Source organism: Rutidosis leptorrhynchoides, chromosome 1, assembly GCF_046630445.1.
Source record: "Rutidosis leptorrhynchoides isolate AG116_Rl617_1_P2 chromosome 1, CSIRO_AGI_Rlap_v1, whole genome shotgun sequence".
NCBI classification, from domain to species: domain Eukaryota; kingdom Viridiplantae; phylum Streptophyta; class Magnoliopsida; order Asterales; family Asteraceae; genus Rutidosis; species Rutidosis leptorrhynchoides.
In genome coordinates, this window is record NC_092333.1 from 541,172,316 (window position 1) to 541,190,679 (window position 18,364).

The 18,364-nt window shown below is 36.4% G+C and overlaps 1 protein-coding gene and 1 long non-coding RNA gene across 9 annotated transcripts; both read right to left on the reverse strand.

The window, feature by feature from the left end:
- Nucleotides 1–963: 963 nt before the first annotated feature.
- LOC139878288 (uncharacterized) lies at nt 964–7,135 on the reverse strand. 4 transcript variants are annotated; one of them, XM_071865363.1, is made up of 7 exons: nt 7,046–7,135; nt 6,552–6,756; nt 5,601–5,698; nt 5,320–5,428; nt 4,985–5,231; nt 2,446–4,150; nt 964–1,920 (listed from the first exon to the last, which is right to left on the reverse strand). In XM_071865363.1, the coding sequence occupies exons 6-7, from the start codon at nt 3,070–3,072 to the stop codon at nt 1,879–1,881; spliced, it is 669 nt and encodes a 222-aa protein (XP_071721464.1). In that variant the 5' UTR covers nt 3,073–4,150; nt 4,985–5,231; nt 5,320–5,428; nt 5,601–5,698; nt 6,552–6,756; nt 7,046–7,135; the 3' UTR covers nt 964–1,878. The 4 variants fall into 4 exon arrangements, with proteins under 4 accessions (XP_071721464.1, XP_071721463.1, XP_071721461.1 ...); XM_071865362.1 differs by having other exon boundaries at nt 966–1,920; nt 2,404–4,150; nt 5,320–5,417; XM_071865360.1 differs by having other exon boundaries at nt 966–1,920; nt 2,404–4,150.
- Nucleotides 7,136–7,803: 668 nt separating this feature from the next.
- LOC139878335 (uncharacterized) lies at nt 7,804–11,850 on the reverse strand. 5 transcript variants are annotated; one of them, XR_011769227.1, is made up of 5 exons: nt 11,506–11,850; nt 10,756–11,404; nt 10,449–10,637; nt 8,295–8,446; nt 7,804–8,177 (listed from the first exon to the last, which is right to left on the reverse strand). It is a non-coding gene; the product is annotated as an uncharacterized lncRNA (long non-coding RNA). The 5 variants fall into 5 exon arrangements; XR_011769233.1 differs by having other exon boundaries at nt 10,449–11,401; XR_011769221.1 differs by having other exon boundaries at nt 8,295–8,374; nt 10,449–11,404.
- Nucleotides 11,851–18,364: the final 6,514 nt, after the last annotated feature.

Here is an 18,364-nt window from a genome sequence, read left to right on the forward strand (position 1 = left end):
GAGTATTATTACTTTATAAGACAAAATTATGCGAGGAGTTCTTATGGCATGTTTAAGAACACAAAAAGAGTTCACATAATTTTTTTGCCATGACAATCCCTATAGTTTATACTCGTTGTACTGGAAGTTCAATTCAGTAATAAACGTTGATTATTCTGTTAAATCCCCTCACCTGCCACATGTGATGGTAATTTGTCATTTCCTTTTTTTTTTCTTACTTTCACTATAACTAGTTTAAGACCCGCAAATTTATGAGCTTCGGCAATAAAATTTTAAAATAAATTATGTGTCATTTTATGTTAACATTAACTCCAATCATGTATAGTAATGAAATGAAGGCTAAAAATGTAGTTAAACAAAAAATATATGAAAAATAAGTAGAATGCAAACATTCAATCCAATATAAATAACGTTCTAATGTGTAATAAAATATAATTGGTTAGACAAGTTGGATATCTTGTCCAATTATTTGATGGTAGTAGACTATTTATTTGGAGCTAAGTTTATCTCTGACGATTTTCTCATACATTAATTAATGCCAAAAAGCGTTTGAAGTAGTCATTAATGATGGTCAACATTGAAATAACTTGTTGATTTTCTTTCATTATTCTTCGCATTTCCGTTAAACTTCTTTGACGCATTTTATTTGCCTACATAAACAAAATAAGAAAATTTAGTATTGTACTAATTAATTGAAATCCCTTGTATCATTGATATAAAGTTTATATAATTGTCTACCTGTTTCACTAAGTCAATTAAAATTGTAAATTGTATAGAGGGCGGAAAGTATTTTTATGAAAACATCAAATGATGCCATTATGGAGTCATGAACCATTAATCTTCTGGATATAATAATCTCTTCATCAATTCATGTTTAACAAGTAAATATAATGAAAATTCTAATATTAATATAAGTTCATACAATTTGTACACACAATCTACATTTCACTTGTTTACATATCATCCCACCAAAAGGAGCCCATTTGGGTATTTTTTTTTTTTTTTTTTTTTTTTTGGCAAAAAACATGATAATATATAAAAATTTTCACATAGAGTGAAAATAGGGAGTACAAGAGATGGGGCTTACTAGCCCATAACCCAACAAAAAGGTCATATGAACAATTCCATATTCACCTGATAAACAAACTATCCATTACACTGTCCATTCCAAGAATTACCAAAACAAAAACTACAAATAAGCAAGTAGCCAAAGTCAGTAAGCATCATCCATCTTGAACCATAGCAAGTCAACAGAAGCTCACAACAGAATCTAAGGCTTCATTTTCCAAACATATAGTTGATGACTTTCTATTTTACCCGCATTAACCAACCATTGGAACACTATAATCTTAATATGCTCCACGACGCTCATCCAACTTTGATAAGAACCATTAAAAAAAAATCGTTTCTAGCAAGCCAATTAACCAAAAAGAAACCGGACCAATCAACCTCCATGCTTTTTTGGCTTTAACACCTAACCCAATCAACCTCCATCCTTCCCGTTTAATTCAAAACTCTTCTACCATTACACTTATTGCTCAACCCCCTTGTGTTTCATGTTGCAACTTTCATTGTTTTTTCTTGTTGGGACGTTCACAACTATCGAACATCCCCTCAATAAAATTCCCAAATACCCTATTTTCTTCTTTATAACTTACTGAAGCATTTGAATTTAAAAGCTTACCATACACCTTAGCCGGTTTAGGCGTGAACTCGTCATCAGATTTAGCAAGCTGCTCAATAACCTCATCGTCTGAAAACACATGCTCACCAGCTTCTACATCATCAGAAAATTCCCTTGCCTTATCTTTTTTCTTCTTATTGTCTTTGGCCGGACTTCGATTTGGTTTTAAAACAGAAACTTTTCTTGCTTGAACTTTAGATTTTTGTGCTTTCTTCTTTGAATAAGCACAAGAGGATCTACAATCAACTGTGGGGCATCAATTTGTGTCTAATTTGTCGTGTGAAAATCGAGCGGGGTGAAAGAAAACTGAATCGACTGGTCATTTAACATCAAAAGTCGTAACATTTTGCTTTTGTAACTTAAAATTGGTCTTTTCAATATCAGGCCCACTACCCCCTTAGTGAGCTCTGCAGCGTACACAGGGGCGGTACTTAGTGGAACCCAAAGAAGGTATCCGCCCCACTTGGATTTTACGGAACAAAAAATTTTACACTAAAAAAAAAAAAATTTACAAAAAAATAAGGTTTTTTTAGTGTTTACCCCTGCTGACAATGAAAAATTTATTAAATTTTTACACCTGTATCCGAGTTCAAGTTCCGCCACTGAGCGTACATGTTTTCATTAGGGAAACCAGCCGAATTGCTTTTGTCCTGTTTCTCTGCAGGTTTACAAACATCTGAACTAGAAACGGCTACTCTAAAAGTACTATCAAGGTTGACCTTGTCAATTTTTAAAGTTTTCTCCTTGAAAGTACTCTGCACCTTCTCTTTTTCCGGAACAGTAGCTGCTTTTCTCTTCAACACACTACCTTTGTATTTTTCATAAACTTCCAAATTCAAATTTGAATTTGAATTGGGTGTTTTACTAAGAACCATTGGACTAAGGATGTTAGCAGCCCATGTAAGGTGGTACCCACTTTCTTTCACCGAAGTACTGAAACCTCTCACCGGTGATAATGGAATTTCAGGTGCATCTTTACCCGGAGAAGATGGATTTTCGGGTGCAACAGGACCATTAACATCTTCTGCAGTACCTTGATCTTCCTTAGTCTCCTCCATTGACCTTATCCTTTGATTAACCCCATTAATGAAACTACCATTACCATCATCATCAATATGTTCTTGAGGATCAAACTCGTTATCGACTTCATGGACCCATAACTTGACCCTTTCTTTGTTTTTTAGTTCAGCCGAAATAGTAAAATCAATCTGCTTAGCGTCATTAACTTCCAGAAAAACGAACAAGGACTGTGCTTGTATAAGATTATAAGAAGATTTCGAATAATATAATACTTCGCCCATCTCTCTAACCGTGGCAAAAACACTCTCCATACATCCATAATCTACAGGTATACCTGTTATTTCTACCCAAGTAGCTCTAGAAAACATACCTTTTCATTCATAAATCGGATAAATTTTCAAGAACTCACCACAAGTATCGTTCTGTTTAACTCCATGACATGCATTATGGAAGCTACCTTCATCAACACAAGTGACCAAACACCCATATTTGCCCCAAAGAGAACATCTTTCAACCTTCACCTTTCTTGATATTAACCAATCAGCTAGTTTCTTGGTGGAAAATTTGACCTTGTCTACAATCACCACTGTACGATCCATAGCTTCTTTTATGTCTTCATTAACTTCTAAAGAAACCAAGTTGCCATCTTGTTCCTTTTTTGAGTAAATTTTTTTTTTTTTTTTTTTTTTTTTGAAAGCGAAGTTCTCCTTCTGGTAATCCTTTTTATACTCCTTGTTCCAAGTACCCTCTTTGTGAAACTTTGCAAAACCTACCCTTATCTTATTGCTCAAAAGAGATCCCATTCATGTATTTCACAGCCTTAGCTGCTTGTTACCTTGTCTCATACTTGATGAAAGCATAATTACGTCCTTCTCTCCATGCTATGTTTAGAATCCAACCAAACCTCCTAAACGTATTGCTTATCACCATAGGATTTGACTTTCTGTTTAGATTACCTACGTAAACAGTAGATATAAACTTCTCTGGACCATGACCATGATGGGTCCCATTCTCTCCAGTTTGTCGTTGACCATGTCCAGTATGGGTTGGATTAACTCCGGCATCCTCGCTGCATTGTTTCAAAGAGCTTTTACCCACTAAAGCTTCAGCATATGTGTGTAAGGGGTTGTTTGAAGGGGTTAAATTGAAGGTATTTGATTGTGCATTGGGTGTGGGAGAGTAAACGGAAACTGGATCGGGGTTGACTGTAGGGGTGGAGGTTTGAAACGGTGTGACCAGTGGTACGGAGAGAGAATTTGAAGGGTGCATTGTATGTGCTACAACTTTTTGTGCATTGGTGCCCATTTGGGTACTTCTCACATCAATCACTATCAAATTCAATATTATTCATTGACGGTTGACAAATATGTCTTGAATCCGTTATTGTTGCACAATATTTTTATTCTATTTCAGCCATGAACACAATAGTTAGGAGAACAACAAAGTCTGCATAGTCAACCCGTACAATTTGTAAGTTTCAAGAAAGATAGTGTTCATTGCTCAACGGGCCGTTCAATAAAATTAGCATTTAAATAATTTTATTAATGGTTAACATATGTTACATATCAATCCAATGCATGCAATCCAATGCATGCATTAGGAAGCATTTTCACTGGCTGCATATTCATATTCATTTTATCTGTTATAAGTTTAGATGATTTTTGGCCTATTAGACCATTTAATATAAATAATAGACTAATAGCCATATTGACCCATTATATAAACAAAGGAGGAATATCCACCAAGTCTTGTTAACATTACAGAGGCTAAAAAATTTGTCATCTAGAAATGAAAAATAAAATTAAAGTGCTATTATACATAGCTTAACCTAACCATCACTAGATACACGATGGTTAAGGCCCTGAGCTCCTTGCAAGAGGTCTCAGATTCGAATCTCGTATGGGACGAATATGTAGTGGTGGCCAGGGAAGGGTTGAAAACAGCCACAGAGTAATCCTGCTATGGGGTCGAATTACTCGTCCTCCCGGGTAGTCCGAAAAGAAAAAACCTTCTACCTTTTTTATACGTAGCTTAACCTATATCTTATAACTCATGATAACTAAAGTGCTATAAATCTCGATATTTTTCACCAATGCAAAGAGAATCGAACCTTTTAACTCATATATTATCATTGTTTTAATATATATAATAAAAATAAATAGTTTTAATATATATAATAAAAATAAATAATAATATAAATGTAGAATGTAGAATACAAACAGTACTATACTAAAGTGGGTAACAGAAAATGGCAATTACCAAAGATGTTAACTGAATTACCAAAATATTATATTAAGGTGTCCGCCATCATTCGAACTTCAATGTCAGACCAGCAGCAAGACTTTGGCTCACTCAACCCAAACCTTATATGTATATGAATCAACTCGGTGTTAATCCCATAGAACATAAAATGACAAATGATGATGAGTTAGTTCATTAACAACTACACAGTGGTGAAACAAAGATGTAAAAGTGTTTATACCTCAACTAAAGATGATTGAAATGAATCTTGTGCTAATGACATGCCCTAATATATGATAAGGTCAGATTAGTTTTTCCATTTATGGTTGCAAGAATGTAATTTTTATAATAGATTTAGGAAAGGACTAACTAACCAATGCAGAGAAACTTGAGCAAAAACAGCTTTCAATGAACATAATTTCGACTACTACAGATATTTAACCTTCTTGACATATTATCCAAGTCTTCAAGCCTGCACATAACCTATAGCACTTATCATTTAATATGAAGATTATCAACAGTTATAGTGCTGAATATATAAGCATATGATTATCAAAATAAATATTAGATAAACAACGGTAAGTAGGAAGACACGCATTTGAGGTTCCATGTGTATCATACATGAGCGTATTATCAAACTGGACGCAGATTATACCTTAATATCAGAACAGAGTTTGTGGAGAATGAGGGTGGCTAAAGTTTCTTCAGCAACAATGAACGATGACGTTTGTCTCTCATAATGCCTTTCAAAAACTGAACATCACAAAGTTATATGAATAAATATAAAGCTATACGATTAGTTATTCTATTAAATACTTACTTTCAAGAAAATATTCATCTATTGAATGTCAAGTATCAACAGTTGATTTTAAGCACATATAGACATAGAAAACATTTACATACATAAACTTACATTTTAAGCAGTAAAAAGTGAGATTTGCACAAACTATAAGTAATATGCAGCAATGATATCCAGAAAAAATGAAAAAAACTAATAAGAGTATATGACTTTTAAGCATAAGTGAACCAAAAGTGACTCGTTCATATTGAGAAATAAGAGCTAACTCTAAACAATAAAATGTTTAGACCATCTCATATCTAGAACACCTAAATATTAAGTTCAAAGAATTGAAGTCGCACACATTGTATTCAAAAAGCTATGTTGAAAGCATAAACAAAAATGTAAATAGTTGTCGTAAACCATCACTGCATCAACAACACTATACCTACATCATAATGAATAACTAAACTGGACACATTGTTCTAATTAGTATCTAAACTTAGTTGTACCAATCTCTATGTACATTTATGTAAAGATGTAGGGTGGACACGCAGTTTCTTATATATCACAAGGATTCTTTGAAGATCTTATTTATCACATCATAACCTGTTGCTCAATATGTTTAAAAGATATACATCTAAAGATGCACTTTATAGGTCGATCAGTTACCTTAAAAAATTTTAACAGGTCAAATTTGGCATTATGTTTCATCTTTAACAGGTCAAGTTCATGAAACTAAAAAGAGTGAACTAAGAGGAATTGGCGAGTTAACAATCTCCTATACCGTTTTCAATCAGTATAACCTATATAAATATTTTGGATCACCTATGCAAACACATATTATGCAGATGGGAACTTGGTTGTTATTCAAGAAGAGCTTGGTCCTTCAAATACTCCTTTGATGATGGTAACAGGGTTGAAAGACTTATGCCTTGTCTCAGTGCATGATTCCATTCACAACGACATCTCAAACCCAACACATATTCCAAATCTCAAACCTCCGAAGTTCGATTAACATGTTCCATGGCACCTAATTTAGATGTTGATGTTTGCTAAATCAATTTATGTGTATACATCACTAAACACAAAATCAAAAATCCATCATTCATGTGTGCATTAGATCAATTTATAACAGTCAATATAACAGTTTAGCGCAAATAATAATTGAAGGACTGATTTAGAAAGTAAACGAATCATTTTAAATCAGTCGTTCAATACTTCCTTTTTTTTTTTTTTTTTTTTTTTCGTAAATGTCAGTCAATACTATCGTACAACCTGCCTGATTTTATCTGTAGTGAAACTAATAGAAGAACAATAACCTGCTTAATTTTAAAGCCATAATCTTGCAACTAATGTATCCTTCATGATCTTCACTTCCATACTGTAATGATAAATGTTTGTTCTAGCAGCTGCGAGTCCTGCGACTATACATGACAGTACAAATTTTCAGCATCTCAGATAGACTTTAAGAACATAAAATCCTAAAGCAAATGCCCAATAGTTCATTAAGATTTTCAATGATGTGAAATGCTAACATCCATAACAACAATGATAAACACCCAGTTTCTCAACCAGTTTGCCTGTTTGTCCCGTATATATGTCCACCTTTAAAGGGACAAAAAAAAAAATAGAAACCAGAAGTATAAGATGCAGAATCCTATTCAACACGAAACATATAATCCACAACATTTGGATAACACAACCATTTCTTCACAAATCAAACCAGACAAGAGAATAGTGTACCTAATGTAGCATACCTTCAATTCAAGACTGTTGAATTCATTCCCCCCAATTACCCTCAAAGATTTATAAAGAGATTCCAATCAGCCATTACTAATTTATCGTAAACAATAAACAATTAATATGAACAAACAACCATGAGGGTGGTGGTGGCATGGTAAGACCCTGACCTTCCAATGTGGAGGTCAAGGGCTCGATTCCTGCCATTCACAAAGTTATTCTCCCTCATGGCCACGGAGGTTCGCCTGCAATGACTCCGGGCTGCTCGCAAAGCGGGTAGTCGCCCTGGGATTAGTCGGTTCAAAAAAATGGTTGGATAACCAAGGTTAAAAAAAAATTAATATGAACAAACATCTCATAAGGGATTAATGCGACTGTCAATCAACGTTGTAAAAACTAAGCGTAAAAAACAAAAAGCATAAACATTTTGCATAGAGAATACTTGCAATAGAAGCAAAAGTTTTTTTGCACTCCCTCAACTTTTGTGTTGAATTCCACTGTTACTTAAAATGCCTCCAGAACTTCATCGATTATTTCGGGTACTGGCTCTTCTTCATCCACGAAGTCGACTTTTACCTTTTCTAGAGAACTGAAGAATATCTCCACATTGGTCTCCTTTTTCGAGACAACGGCTTGCGCAGGCGCAGCATATCATTCTCCTCTACAGGTGCAGTTTTGGGCAATGTAGAAGGTAAACGTTAAACAAAGATCCTGATCCAAAAGATATTAATCAACATGTACTCTCTACTACTATATAAATAGAGTGTTGAACTGTATATGGATAAATAATATGCCTAACAGAGAGAGTTAAATATGCTATGAAATTACCTGCTACGATTCATGTTCTTATTCCCCAATACTTTTGGATGCAGAAAATAAGACAGATGTAGAATTAGCGATACCAAAACCTGAGTTGCGAGTTGCAGTAAATGTTAGCGCAGTTACGTCGCCATCGTCGTTGATAAACCATTATTAAAACCCTAGTTTACAAACCGTAAAGAAGATACTTTTAATAAATTAATTTTTTGATTTAACTTCGCAATCAATTGGGCGTGAAGATAAATGTAAGAACCCTAATTCTGTTGTTGCTATGAATTGAAATTTAGCAGGAACGATTGTGTTGATTGTGTTTATGAAGAGGGTGTTTTGTTTAAGGGGTAAAAATCAGTGTATTTATTGATCAATACGACCAATTCCAATGGAAGTCATGGAATCAAATATGTCATTGGAGGGAGCCGTTGGCATTCCCTTGCCCTCAGCTAGCCCTCAACCGCCCTCATACATCTCACCCTCACACATTTCTTAACCAAGCATATTTAAGGACGGATTCTTATATATTAATGCAATATTGAAGAGTACTCAAAGTATTTCACTTTTACTTTTATTTATTTAATTAATTTTGTGAGATATGCAATGAGTAGAGAGTATCTCATAGTTGGTAGTAGTGTGTTATGAGAGTGTTATGAGACCACCCTTAACCATGACGGTCCGTCATGGGATCACTGACTGCCACATTAGCACTTATTTCTCATCACTAACTAAACACTAACTGCTAACATCCATGACGTACCCATCACTTGATCCCACCTCTATTTTTTATATTAAACTTTTATATTATTAACTTATATATACAATTAAAATTCTAAAAATAAAAGTTTTATTAATAAATAAAAACATTACAAATACTTAAAAAAAAATTTTAAAAAAAAAAAAACCCATAACAAGTTTCTAAAAATAAAAAAACATTACAAATTCCAAAAAAAATTTAAAAAAAAAAAAGAATTACAAAGTCCTAAAATAAAATAAAAAATACTACAAAGTCCTAAAAAATAAAACAAAACATTACAAAATCAAACTAGTCTTCGTCTTCGTCCTCCTCTTCGTCTTAGTTATTAGTTCTCGAAGGTCCTGCTCATCATTGTCATTGACATGGTCGGGAATTGCCGAAGGTCCTGCTTGTGGGTTAGGTCTAATACGTGCATTTGGTGGTAAACTCCAAATGTGTTCGATAAGGTTGTCTCGGAGGAAACGATGAATGGTAGAATCTCGTAGTTCTTTGTCCATTCGCAAATCGAACCTGTCTCTTATTGATAATGAACGACGAACGATTGATAATCCTCCTCTAACCCACAAAAAGCTCGACCATTATCTTCAGTTATCATGTTGTGTAAAATCACGCACGTATACATAATGCACTGGATTTTCTCTATATAGAATTGTCTTGCAGGACTTTTAATGATTGCAAAACGACCTTGAAGAACACCGAAAGCTCGTTCGATATCTTTTCTTGTTGACTCTTGGTACCTTTTAAATTTTGATGTTTTTAGTTCAACCGTACTTTTGAACGATTTCACAAGAGTCGCCCAATCAGGATAAATTTCGTCCGCTAAATAATACCCTTTTGTAAAATGATTCCCATTCACCGTATAGTTACACGGTGGAGCTCTATCTTCAAGTAACTCTTTAAATAAATCGGATTGGTTTAACACATTGATATCATTATTTGAACCAGCTGGTCCAAAGTAAGCAAGCCAAATCCACAAATCATACGAGGCGACCGCTTCCAACATTATTGTTGGGTGACCATGATCTCCTCGTGTGTATTGACCTTTCCAAGAGACTGGACAATTTTTTCAAGCCCAACGCATACGATCTAGACTACCGAGCATGCCCGGAAAACCGTGTATTTGCTCATGTTTTGTAATTAAACGTTGAACATCATGAGTATTAGGTTTTCTTAAATATTCGGTTGAAAATAAATATATAACACTTTTGCAATAATTTTCTAAACAACGATATGATGTTGTTTCACCAATATGCAAATAATCATCAAAAATATCGGAGCAACATCATATGCTAATTGTCGTATAGCGGATGTGATTTTTTGATAAATAGTAAACCCGAGTAAACCGGTTGCATCCCGTCTTTGATGAAAATATTTAAAGTATGAAGGAATAGGTTCATGAGAATAACTTAGTATACCTGCGGATATACAGTTAAACAATCGCCTGCTCATTCGAAACTTTCTTCGAAATTTATCTTCGGGAAAGGTTGGTGTGTCGGAAAAGTAATCATTCCACAAGAGTGTAACCCTTCCAGCCTGATCTCTATGAAAATATCTTCTTGGATTTTTTGGAATAGGTTCTTGATTTTCTTCCTTTTCTTCGGCATCTAAAAAATCAAGAATTTCGAGTTGTTGTTGCGGATGGTATGCACTTGTTACTTGTCGAGGTCTTCTAAATTGAAAAAATATAATAAATGTTTAAGCGAAAATGAAGAGAAACTTTACTTGCGAAGATACGGGATGATCCCAAGTATATTCCTGCAACTTTAGGATAAAGCACAGTATGTAATAATCTTTCTCGAGAGGAAGACGATACTCGTTACTCAATCTATTTACCCTTTTCATACCTCTCATACGAACTTTGTTAATAGCAATTTGCAAAAATAAAAAAATTCCACTTTTTAACATTAATCAAAACCCTCTGTCGAGCATCACAAATTTCCAATAACAAAATATAATAGCAAATCAAATCATAAAACAAAAGCAAATACCCACACACAAAAAAAAAAATATACAAATAACTAAAATGATAACTCACTAATAGAATGGACAACAATCGGATTTGTTCATCACATAACATAGCACCTGCAATTCAATTCATTATAATACCTACAAAATCATTAAAAATCAAAACCTAAAGAAAAACAAAAACATAATAACAAAAAATTGAAAATAAATATTTTATGTTTAATTGCAACTGCAATTCAAATCAACATACTACCTGCAACAAAACTATTACAAATCAAAACCTAAAGAAAAACAAAAACATAATAAAAAAATTTGAAAACTAACTATTTTATGTTTAATTGACTAAAGAATAGGTTTATTTGATTGTACCATATCCGCATCAGCTTTCTCATCTCGTAATCTTCTTCTAAAAACAAATAATTGAGCTAACGATAATGAAATCAAAGAACAAATCATTTGCACATACGAGTATGTAGGGTATAAAGAAAATTTAAGCGTAAAGATTACCGTAACCGACGATTTTGGGGGTCGTACATCTCTGTACGGTGAAGGTTAACTATGTGGCTTCGGATCTGAAGGGTAACGATTGTCCCGACACTGAATGGCGAGTGTGGAGATGGAGAGTTGAGATGGTCATTATGAGAGAAATCAGATTAGATTCAGATCTGATATGATGAATGGGGTATGAGATAAATGAGTAGGTTGGGTTCGATAGACTTTTGCAAGGTAAGGTTGAACAAAAGATATGGAGGAGGTGTTCAGGAGGTGTCCGCTAACCGTTTGCTTATTCTTTTACGTTACCTAAATAAAAGGAGGAGAAAACGTGAATAGGAACCAACTTGGAGAGGAGGATGAAACGTGGACTAATGGGAGGCAAGAAGTTTGTTGTGTTAATAGAAGATGTGTAATAATAATTTGTATATATGCAGCGTCTAAGTTAGGGTATTGTGGGAATAGAATTGTTTAGTAAAGATTATAATTAAAAATAATGGTGTAATCAGTGTTGTAAATCTTCAGATATCTCGTTTTTAGAAGGCAGCCGAGATGAGATGTTCATCTCCAGAGATTTCTCGGTCAATGGGGTCAAACTTAGTCAAAATCACGATTTCTCGGATTTTCTTGCTAATTTGTAAGATTTTCTTGTAAAATTCGTAATTTCTAAGATTTTCTCGCTCATTTCTAAGATTTTTTTTGTAAAATCTCGTAAATACGTATATAAATGTACATATATTTATATTTTTATGTATATTTTTATTAAAAAAAACTATAAAGTCAACATAAGTCAACGTCCGAGATTTCCCCGAGATTATTCCGAGATTATTCCGAGATGCCGAGGTCTCCATAAAAAAGTCCAAACGAGATCTCCTCGAGATCCGAATTCTCCGACCTTGGGTGTAATTAAGGGGTTATTGACTTATTGTTTGATCTAATGGTGGAGATTAGAAGTTAGATTTAATGATATTTCGGTTAGCAATTTCTTTTAATGTATAGATAGATAGATAGAAGGAGGATTTTTTGCAAATAAAATAAAAAAAATATAATTTTGTTCATAAAATAAATACGAGTATAAAAAAAGCTTACATTGTAGAAATCCCATAAATTACGTATAAATTTTGAATGAATTCGTAGACGATTTCAATTACTCCGTAACTAACTAACCGAAAAACAAGGAGAGGATCTTTTTCCCATATATATAAACCTAATCGGATATTCATTGTAACTATTAGAATTGTAAAAATATGTCATACCTTTCAATGATATAATTATAATTATATATAGGTTAACAGATAGTATATGTGATAAAGATTCCTATCATCTGAGTAATAAGATTAACCAGTGTTGTAAAAAACCCGATTACTCGTCGATTAATTTCCGATTAATCATTTTTAAGAGCAACCCGTTTCGATTTTTAAAAATCCGTTTAATTAAATGGTCAACGTAAATTGATGGGTCAAAATCGAATTTGATAATCAAAGTCGGTCAAAGTAAAAAATGGTTAACATTTTAAAATGAATTTAAACTAGAACTTTATAGTAATGAAGCAAAATGAACAATTTTAGACAATTATGTTAAAGTTTATTTTTATATTTATGATTTTTTCTAAATTTACACATATAAATTTTAAAATTTAATATTTACATGTATACAGTACAATCCGATTAATCTCCGAATTACCGATTAATCGTTTCAAAATCCCGACCGATTAATTTCCGAATAGAGAATTTTGCAACCTTGGTATTAACTAGTAAAACGGGTCCGCGCGATGCCGCGGGGCCTTTGGGTTTACAGAAATAAAAACCTTTTGGTACGGGTGTTTTTAGATACAAGTAGTTAGTACCTAGTGTACGTAATGGCCTATGCGTTTTTAACAGCAGAAAGATTGCGTAAAAAAAGGGAAACTGAAATATCGATATGATGTAGTTAGTTTGGCTAGTTTATCAGAGGTGTGTGCATGTATTGAATATAGTCCGAGGTATTTAGCTTTTTTTTAGAAGTGTCCGTTTCGCGTCTAGTTAGTCCCGTTGTGTTCGTTAGATTTTTTTGAGTTGAACGGTGGGATCGAAAAAATTTAACACGAGCCGAGCGAAAAGATATGGCCCGTTGAAAAAATGGGTGAAGTAAGTTTAAGATTTTTAATTAAAATATTTATTTTACACTTTACACCGCTTTTTTGAGGGTTTGGGTGTAAGTTGGCACTTTTTTTGTGGGGGGAGGGGTGGTGGGGGTTTTTTTTTTTTTTTTCTCCCTTTTTTCACTTGTTGTCGTTTTGACCAAGATTTTGGTGGGTGACGGGGTCAAACGCTCAAATTCTTTGTGTTGATTAGTATATAGTGGTAATGGTAATTAGGTAATACCAACAAATCAATATTGAAATGTGAATATTTATTTAATGAAGGTTTAATTTGTGCAGGTTCAACTGGTGGAACACAATCCAAATAAGCTTGATGAGTCTGTTCTTTGGACCCAGAGAAAGGATTTAGGCGACGGTCTTCAAAAATACTTCTAAAATCCATTTTCATCTCTTCTCGATCTTTCACAACAAATTAACTTCTTGATCATGCATATATTTTTCATAGGGTCAATATGCCTGTTCAATACGTAAAAAGGGGGGGTTTAAGGATCTTAGAACAAGGTTCTCCGGTCCGGCTACCGTGAATAACCATGGCCGACATGATGATGTCGGCGGGGTGGCCACGTGATTAAGTCCACCTTCGATAACGGTCGTTGATCAGAAGGCCCCTAGCAAGGTTGTAGGTGCTAGCTAATAAGAAACTAACCTGTACACCTTGAGAAGGTGAACGATGATAGCTTGTTACGTAGGATGTGTAGTAGGTAGTGGTTACGTAATGTTGGTTGTTCCTAGAATGATAATTAGGGTTTGTATATATAGGCAAACCCTAATTCTAGAACCATCCAAGATAATGATAATCTCGTCCATAACTAACTCCCCCGAATCACGGATATAATTATGGAAAAGATATCGACTTGATGACCAAGTAACTGCCGTACCAGGAACAAAGGCATTCGATACATCACCGCATGCCGCATACCGCATAACGCATGCTAGCGAGTGCCCGCATACGTATGGAATGCGCATGCTGGTTGCGGTATCATTATGTACCCCCAGTTTGATGTTATATGACGCAAGACATATGATATCAAACTATTAAGCGGAAAAAAAAAACAAGAAAACGGCTAGCATTAAATTTTCCGCGTGCGTCTCTAGGTCATTAAATGCCTGTCACTGTCGCAGAAGCCCATTCGGCTGACAAGACGTAAAGTGGCAGTTGGCAGGCGCGTGTTAGCCACACGCTCAACATTGGGCACATCAAACTGACATCCACGCGCGTGCGAAAAATTTCGATCGTTGATTGCGTTACACGTGTACAGCCACGATGAAACCGTTTCACCCCATGACTCCCAATCTCCACTATAAATAGACCCAATTCATCCTCGTTTCTACTTTTCTGCCTCAAGGTCATCTGTTACGCTGCAATATCAATTCCGATCAAATCCCATATATTCCGGCCAACTACAAAAGGTTAGTAATTCTCCGATCACTCTTAGAAAATGACTAAGGCAAATGAGACTTATGTAAATAGCGTAGTATCGGTAATAGAGCAAAAACATATAGATTCTTTAGTTAAACAATACCCGCCGTTAGCACAGTATAATCCGGTGCCACCCCTTCCTAACCAACGTGTTCATACACCACCGGAGAAGAAGGTAGCGATATACGAGCATGCGTTTAAACATGAGAATTTAGGGTTCCACCCTCAGACTTCTTTCTAGGCGTACTAGATCATTTTCATGTAGGGTTAGGGCAATTGCACCCATACGCCATAGGGAAAATAGTATTGTTTAAGATGTGGTGCGTTGCACTCAACAAGGTACCACTAGTTAAGGTGTTCTGCCATCTATACCGCCTAGCTAATCATCACAAGTCGTGGTTCATTTTCTTCGTCCGTCAAAACTTTACCAAAACCCCCAAATCGAACGCGGGTCAATGGAAAGAAACATTCTTTTTTATTGACCAATCTGTTATTGGAGCCAACTTTCCGCAAACACTTATCTGGTGCGAAAGCGTGGCTAAAGATGTGAACAAAACCCCCGTCCTTGATGATGAGGAAACGAAGTTGTTAGCGGAGTGCGCTAACGCACAGCTTGTGCACCGATCATATGGGAATGTTATGCTGCGGTTAGGAAAGATATCCGCGCACTGGCCATGGGAGAACATGCGTCAAGCCATAATCGCGTCGAATGGCAAGGGTAGGAATAGTACAAATGCATATGAATATATAACCACTAGCGTATACATACATGTTCTAACATTGCGCATATGTTTGCAGAGATGAAGATGAAGAAAGTGCTCACCGCGGAGGAGATTGCGACTATCTCTTTCCGCAAGCAGAATGTTAACGAACCTCTTGAGCAGGAGAGGACTGGTGAGAACGAGGTGTCCGCACCCGCTACCTCGGCCAATAAGCGTAAGGCAACCGAAGCCACCCAATCTAAGCAAAATAAGAAGAAGCTTACTCCTAAATAAAAGGAGGACATACGGAATGACAACTTTGTTCCCGTGGAGCCAGCGTCTGCAGATCTACCTCCCCCCACTACTGGTAAGCGTCTCTTTTATTATGTAAATACTGCACAATTAACTTCACGTGCTAACGAATTGCTAATATCCAGAGCATATCGAGGAGACGCATCAGATGCCACCACGAGGCAATCCGGACCTTGAAGCCACCGCCACATCAAGAGACAAGGCGATACATCTTGACTCTGATTCTACACCAACCCCACCACACGGTAGCTTCCGATTGGCGAATCTGGCGCAGCTCACCCAGTCCTCTGCTGAAAATGCCACAGAGCAGTCCGCCTTTCTGCAACAAATTTTCCCTGCTGATTCTGCGAGCAACTAGCCGCACTGCCCTTCAACCAAGCGTACAACGCCTTTGTTCAAAACGGCCTTGTGTTCTTTGGCATGTTTGCGGATCAAGCCCGTCGTTCCACTAACCTATACCAAGTGTCCGTGTGGAAAGAAACAGAGCTTGGATTGCTGCAGGCGGGGGTTGATCAGGTTAAAAAAGACAGGGATGCCGTGGAAGAGGCGCGCAAGGCGGTGGAGGTGACTGCGGCAGAAACAAAGACCGCACTGATTGAGGAAAGGAAGAAAAACCGCGAGTTGGTTGGTGCGATTGACCAGGCTAAGAGGGAGACGGAGCACCTGCGGTTGGAACTAGAAAGGGTGCGCAGGGAAATGGATGACGCGGTGACTGGCTGCGAGCTGGCAGAGGCAGACTTGTTAAAGCTTCGCACCGCCCTCTCTACCATTGCGCAAAAGGTGATGGACTCGGACCCAGTATCCGAAAAGTTCAATGCCTATGTTGACGTGGTGAAGGACCATGACCGCAATAAGGTGATGCTCGAGGTGATCCAGGGCTGCGACCTTACGCTACCATACCCCCAGGTTGTTCAGAAATACTTGAAGGAGGGTACAGCTGAGGCGCTCCTTGAAGCTGAGCAGGCCATCCAGTCCATCCCGATCCTCTTAATAAACGCTTTCGCTGCGGATCCAAATATGTCAGTTGATGGGTTCCTCAAGGAGGATTTTTAATTGTAACGCTTTAAACGCTTGCGCCATAAGTCCTGTGCTTAGACAGGCAATTTGTAATTATAATGTTTGAGCCCTAAGTCCCGTGTTGGGCAGGCATTGGAAACAATTATTATTTGTAATAACTTAGTTGTATTATATATTTTTGTGTCATGCATGCGTCATGTATTAATTGTTTATATATCGCTAATCAAAACAAAGGACGAACCGCATGCCCATGCGCATAATTAACCAAAACTCATGCGCACACGCAGGTACTGCATAAAATAAACCAATACTTTAGCAATTTTACCTTTAACAGTTTAGACTCAAAAGCTACTGCGTTATCGCTTTGTCATGTGCTAGAGGTGCACTTTAGCTTTATGGTAAGCAACGCAACTAAAAACAAACCAATGCTTTTATACTTAAATGTTCCTCATGCAAACCAATGCGAGAGTAATTATGCACAAGCAACCCAATGCTTGTATTTTTAAGTCGACTTGGCAGCCATCTAGTATGCGTGGCGCTTGGTTAGGGGAAAACCAATTCCCTTCACCTGCCGTTAATGTCTAGCCTTGTAACCAAACAGGCTTCTGCCGCACGGGGGCTATAGGACACCCCTTAAGTAGGCAGGAACCGCATACAAAAAAGAAAGATATATACAACAAAAGTATGCGCGAGTAAATATTTCAATTGCCATTAATCATGATTACAACCGCGACACATCCAAACGGACGAAAATTACATAAAAATAATGTGCTAAAATATTTGGAGTGATCAGGTCCAACCAGCTACATGTAACATTTTTTCAACAACGTCGCATGCCAAGTGCGTTTCACAGGTTTTCCATCTAATGTCGCGAGATGGTATGCCCCGGTGTTGCTTGCTCCTACTACCTTGTATGGGCCTTCCCAAAGGGGCCCCAATTTTCCAGTATATTTCGCATGGATTGCGTCATTCTGACGCCAAAATAGGTCCCCGCATTTATAAGAGCGTGAGCGCACACGCTGATTGTAGTACTTTGCAATTTTCTGCTTATTGTTGGCTTCATTTATCGCCGCAGAGAGTCTGCGTTCTTCCAACAAATTAAGATTATCTCGTAAAACTTCTGAGTTATTTTGCTCGTCGAAATTCTGTATGCGGAACGTTGGTACCCCAATCTCTGCGGGTACAACAGCTTCTGACCCGTAGACCAAACTGAAAGGAGTCTCACCAGTGCTTGCTTTGGGTGTTGTTCTATGCGCCCATAAAACCTTTGGTAGTTCGTCTACC

Bases quoted from the DNA above. Each gene is read 5' to 3' on its own strand.
- LOC139878288 (XM_071865362.1), bottom strand. From the start codon at position 3,072: ATGTTTTCTAGAGCTACTTGGGTAGAAATAACAGGTATACCTGTAGAT. The intron at 1,921-2,403 runs GTCAACCTTGAT...AGTTGATTGTAG, and splicing joins AAACTTTAAAAATTGACAAG to ATCCTCTTGTGCTTATTCAA.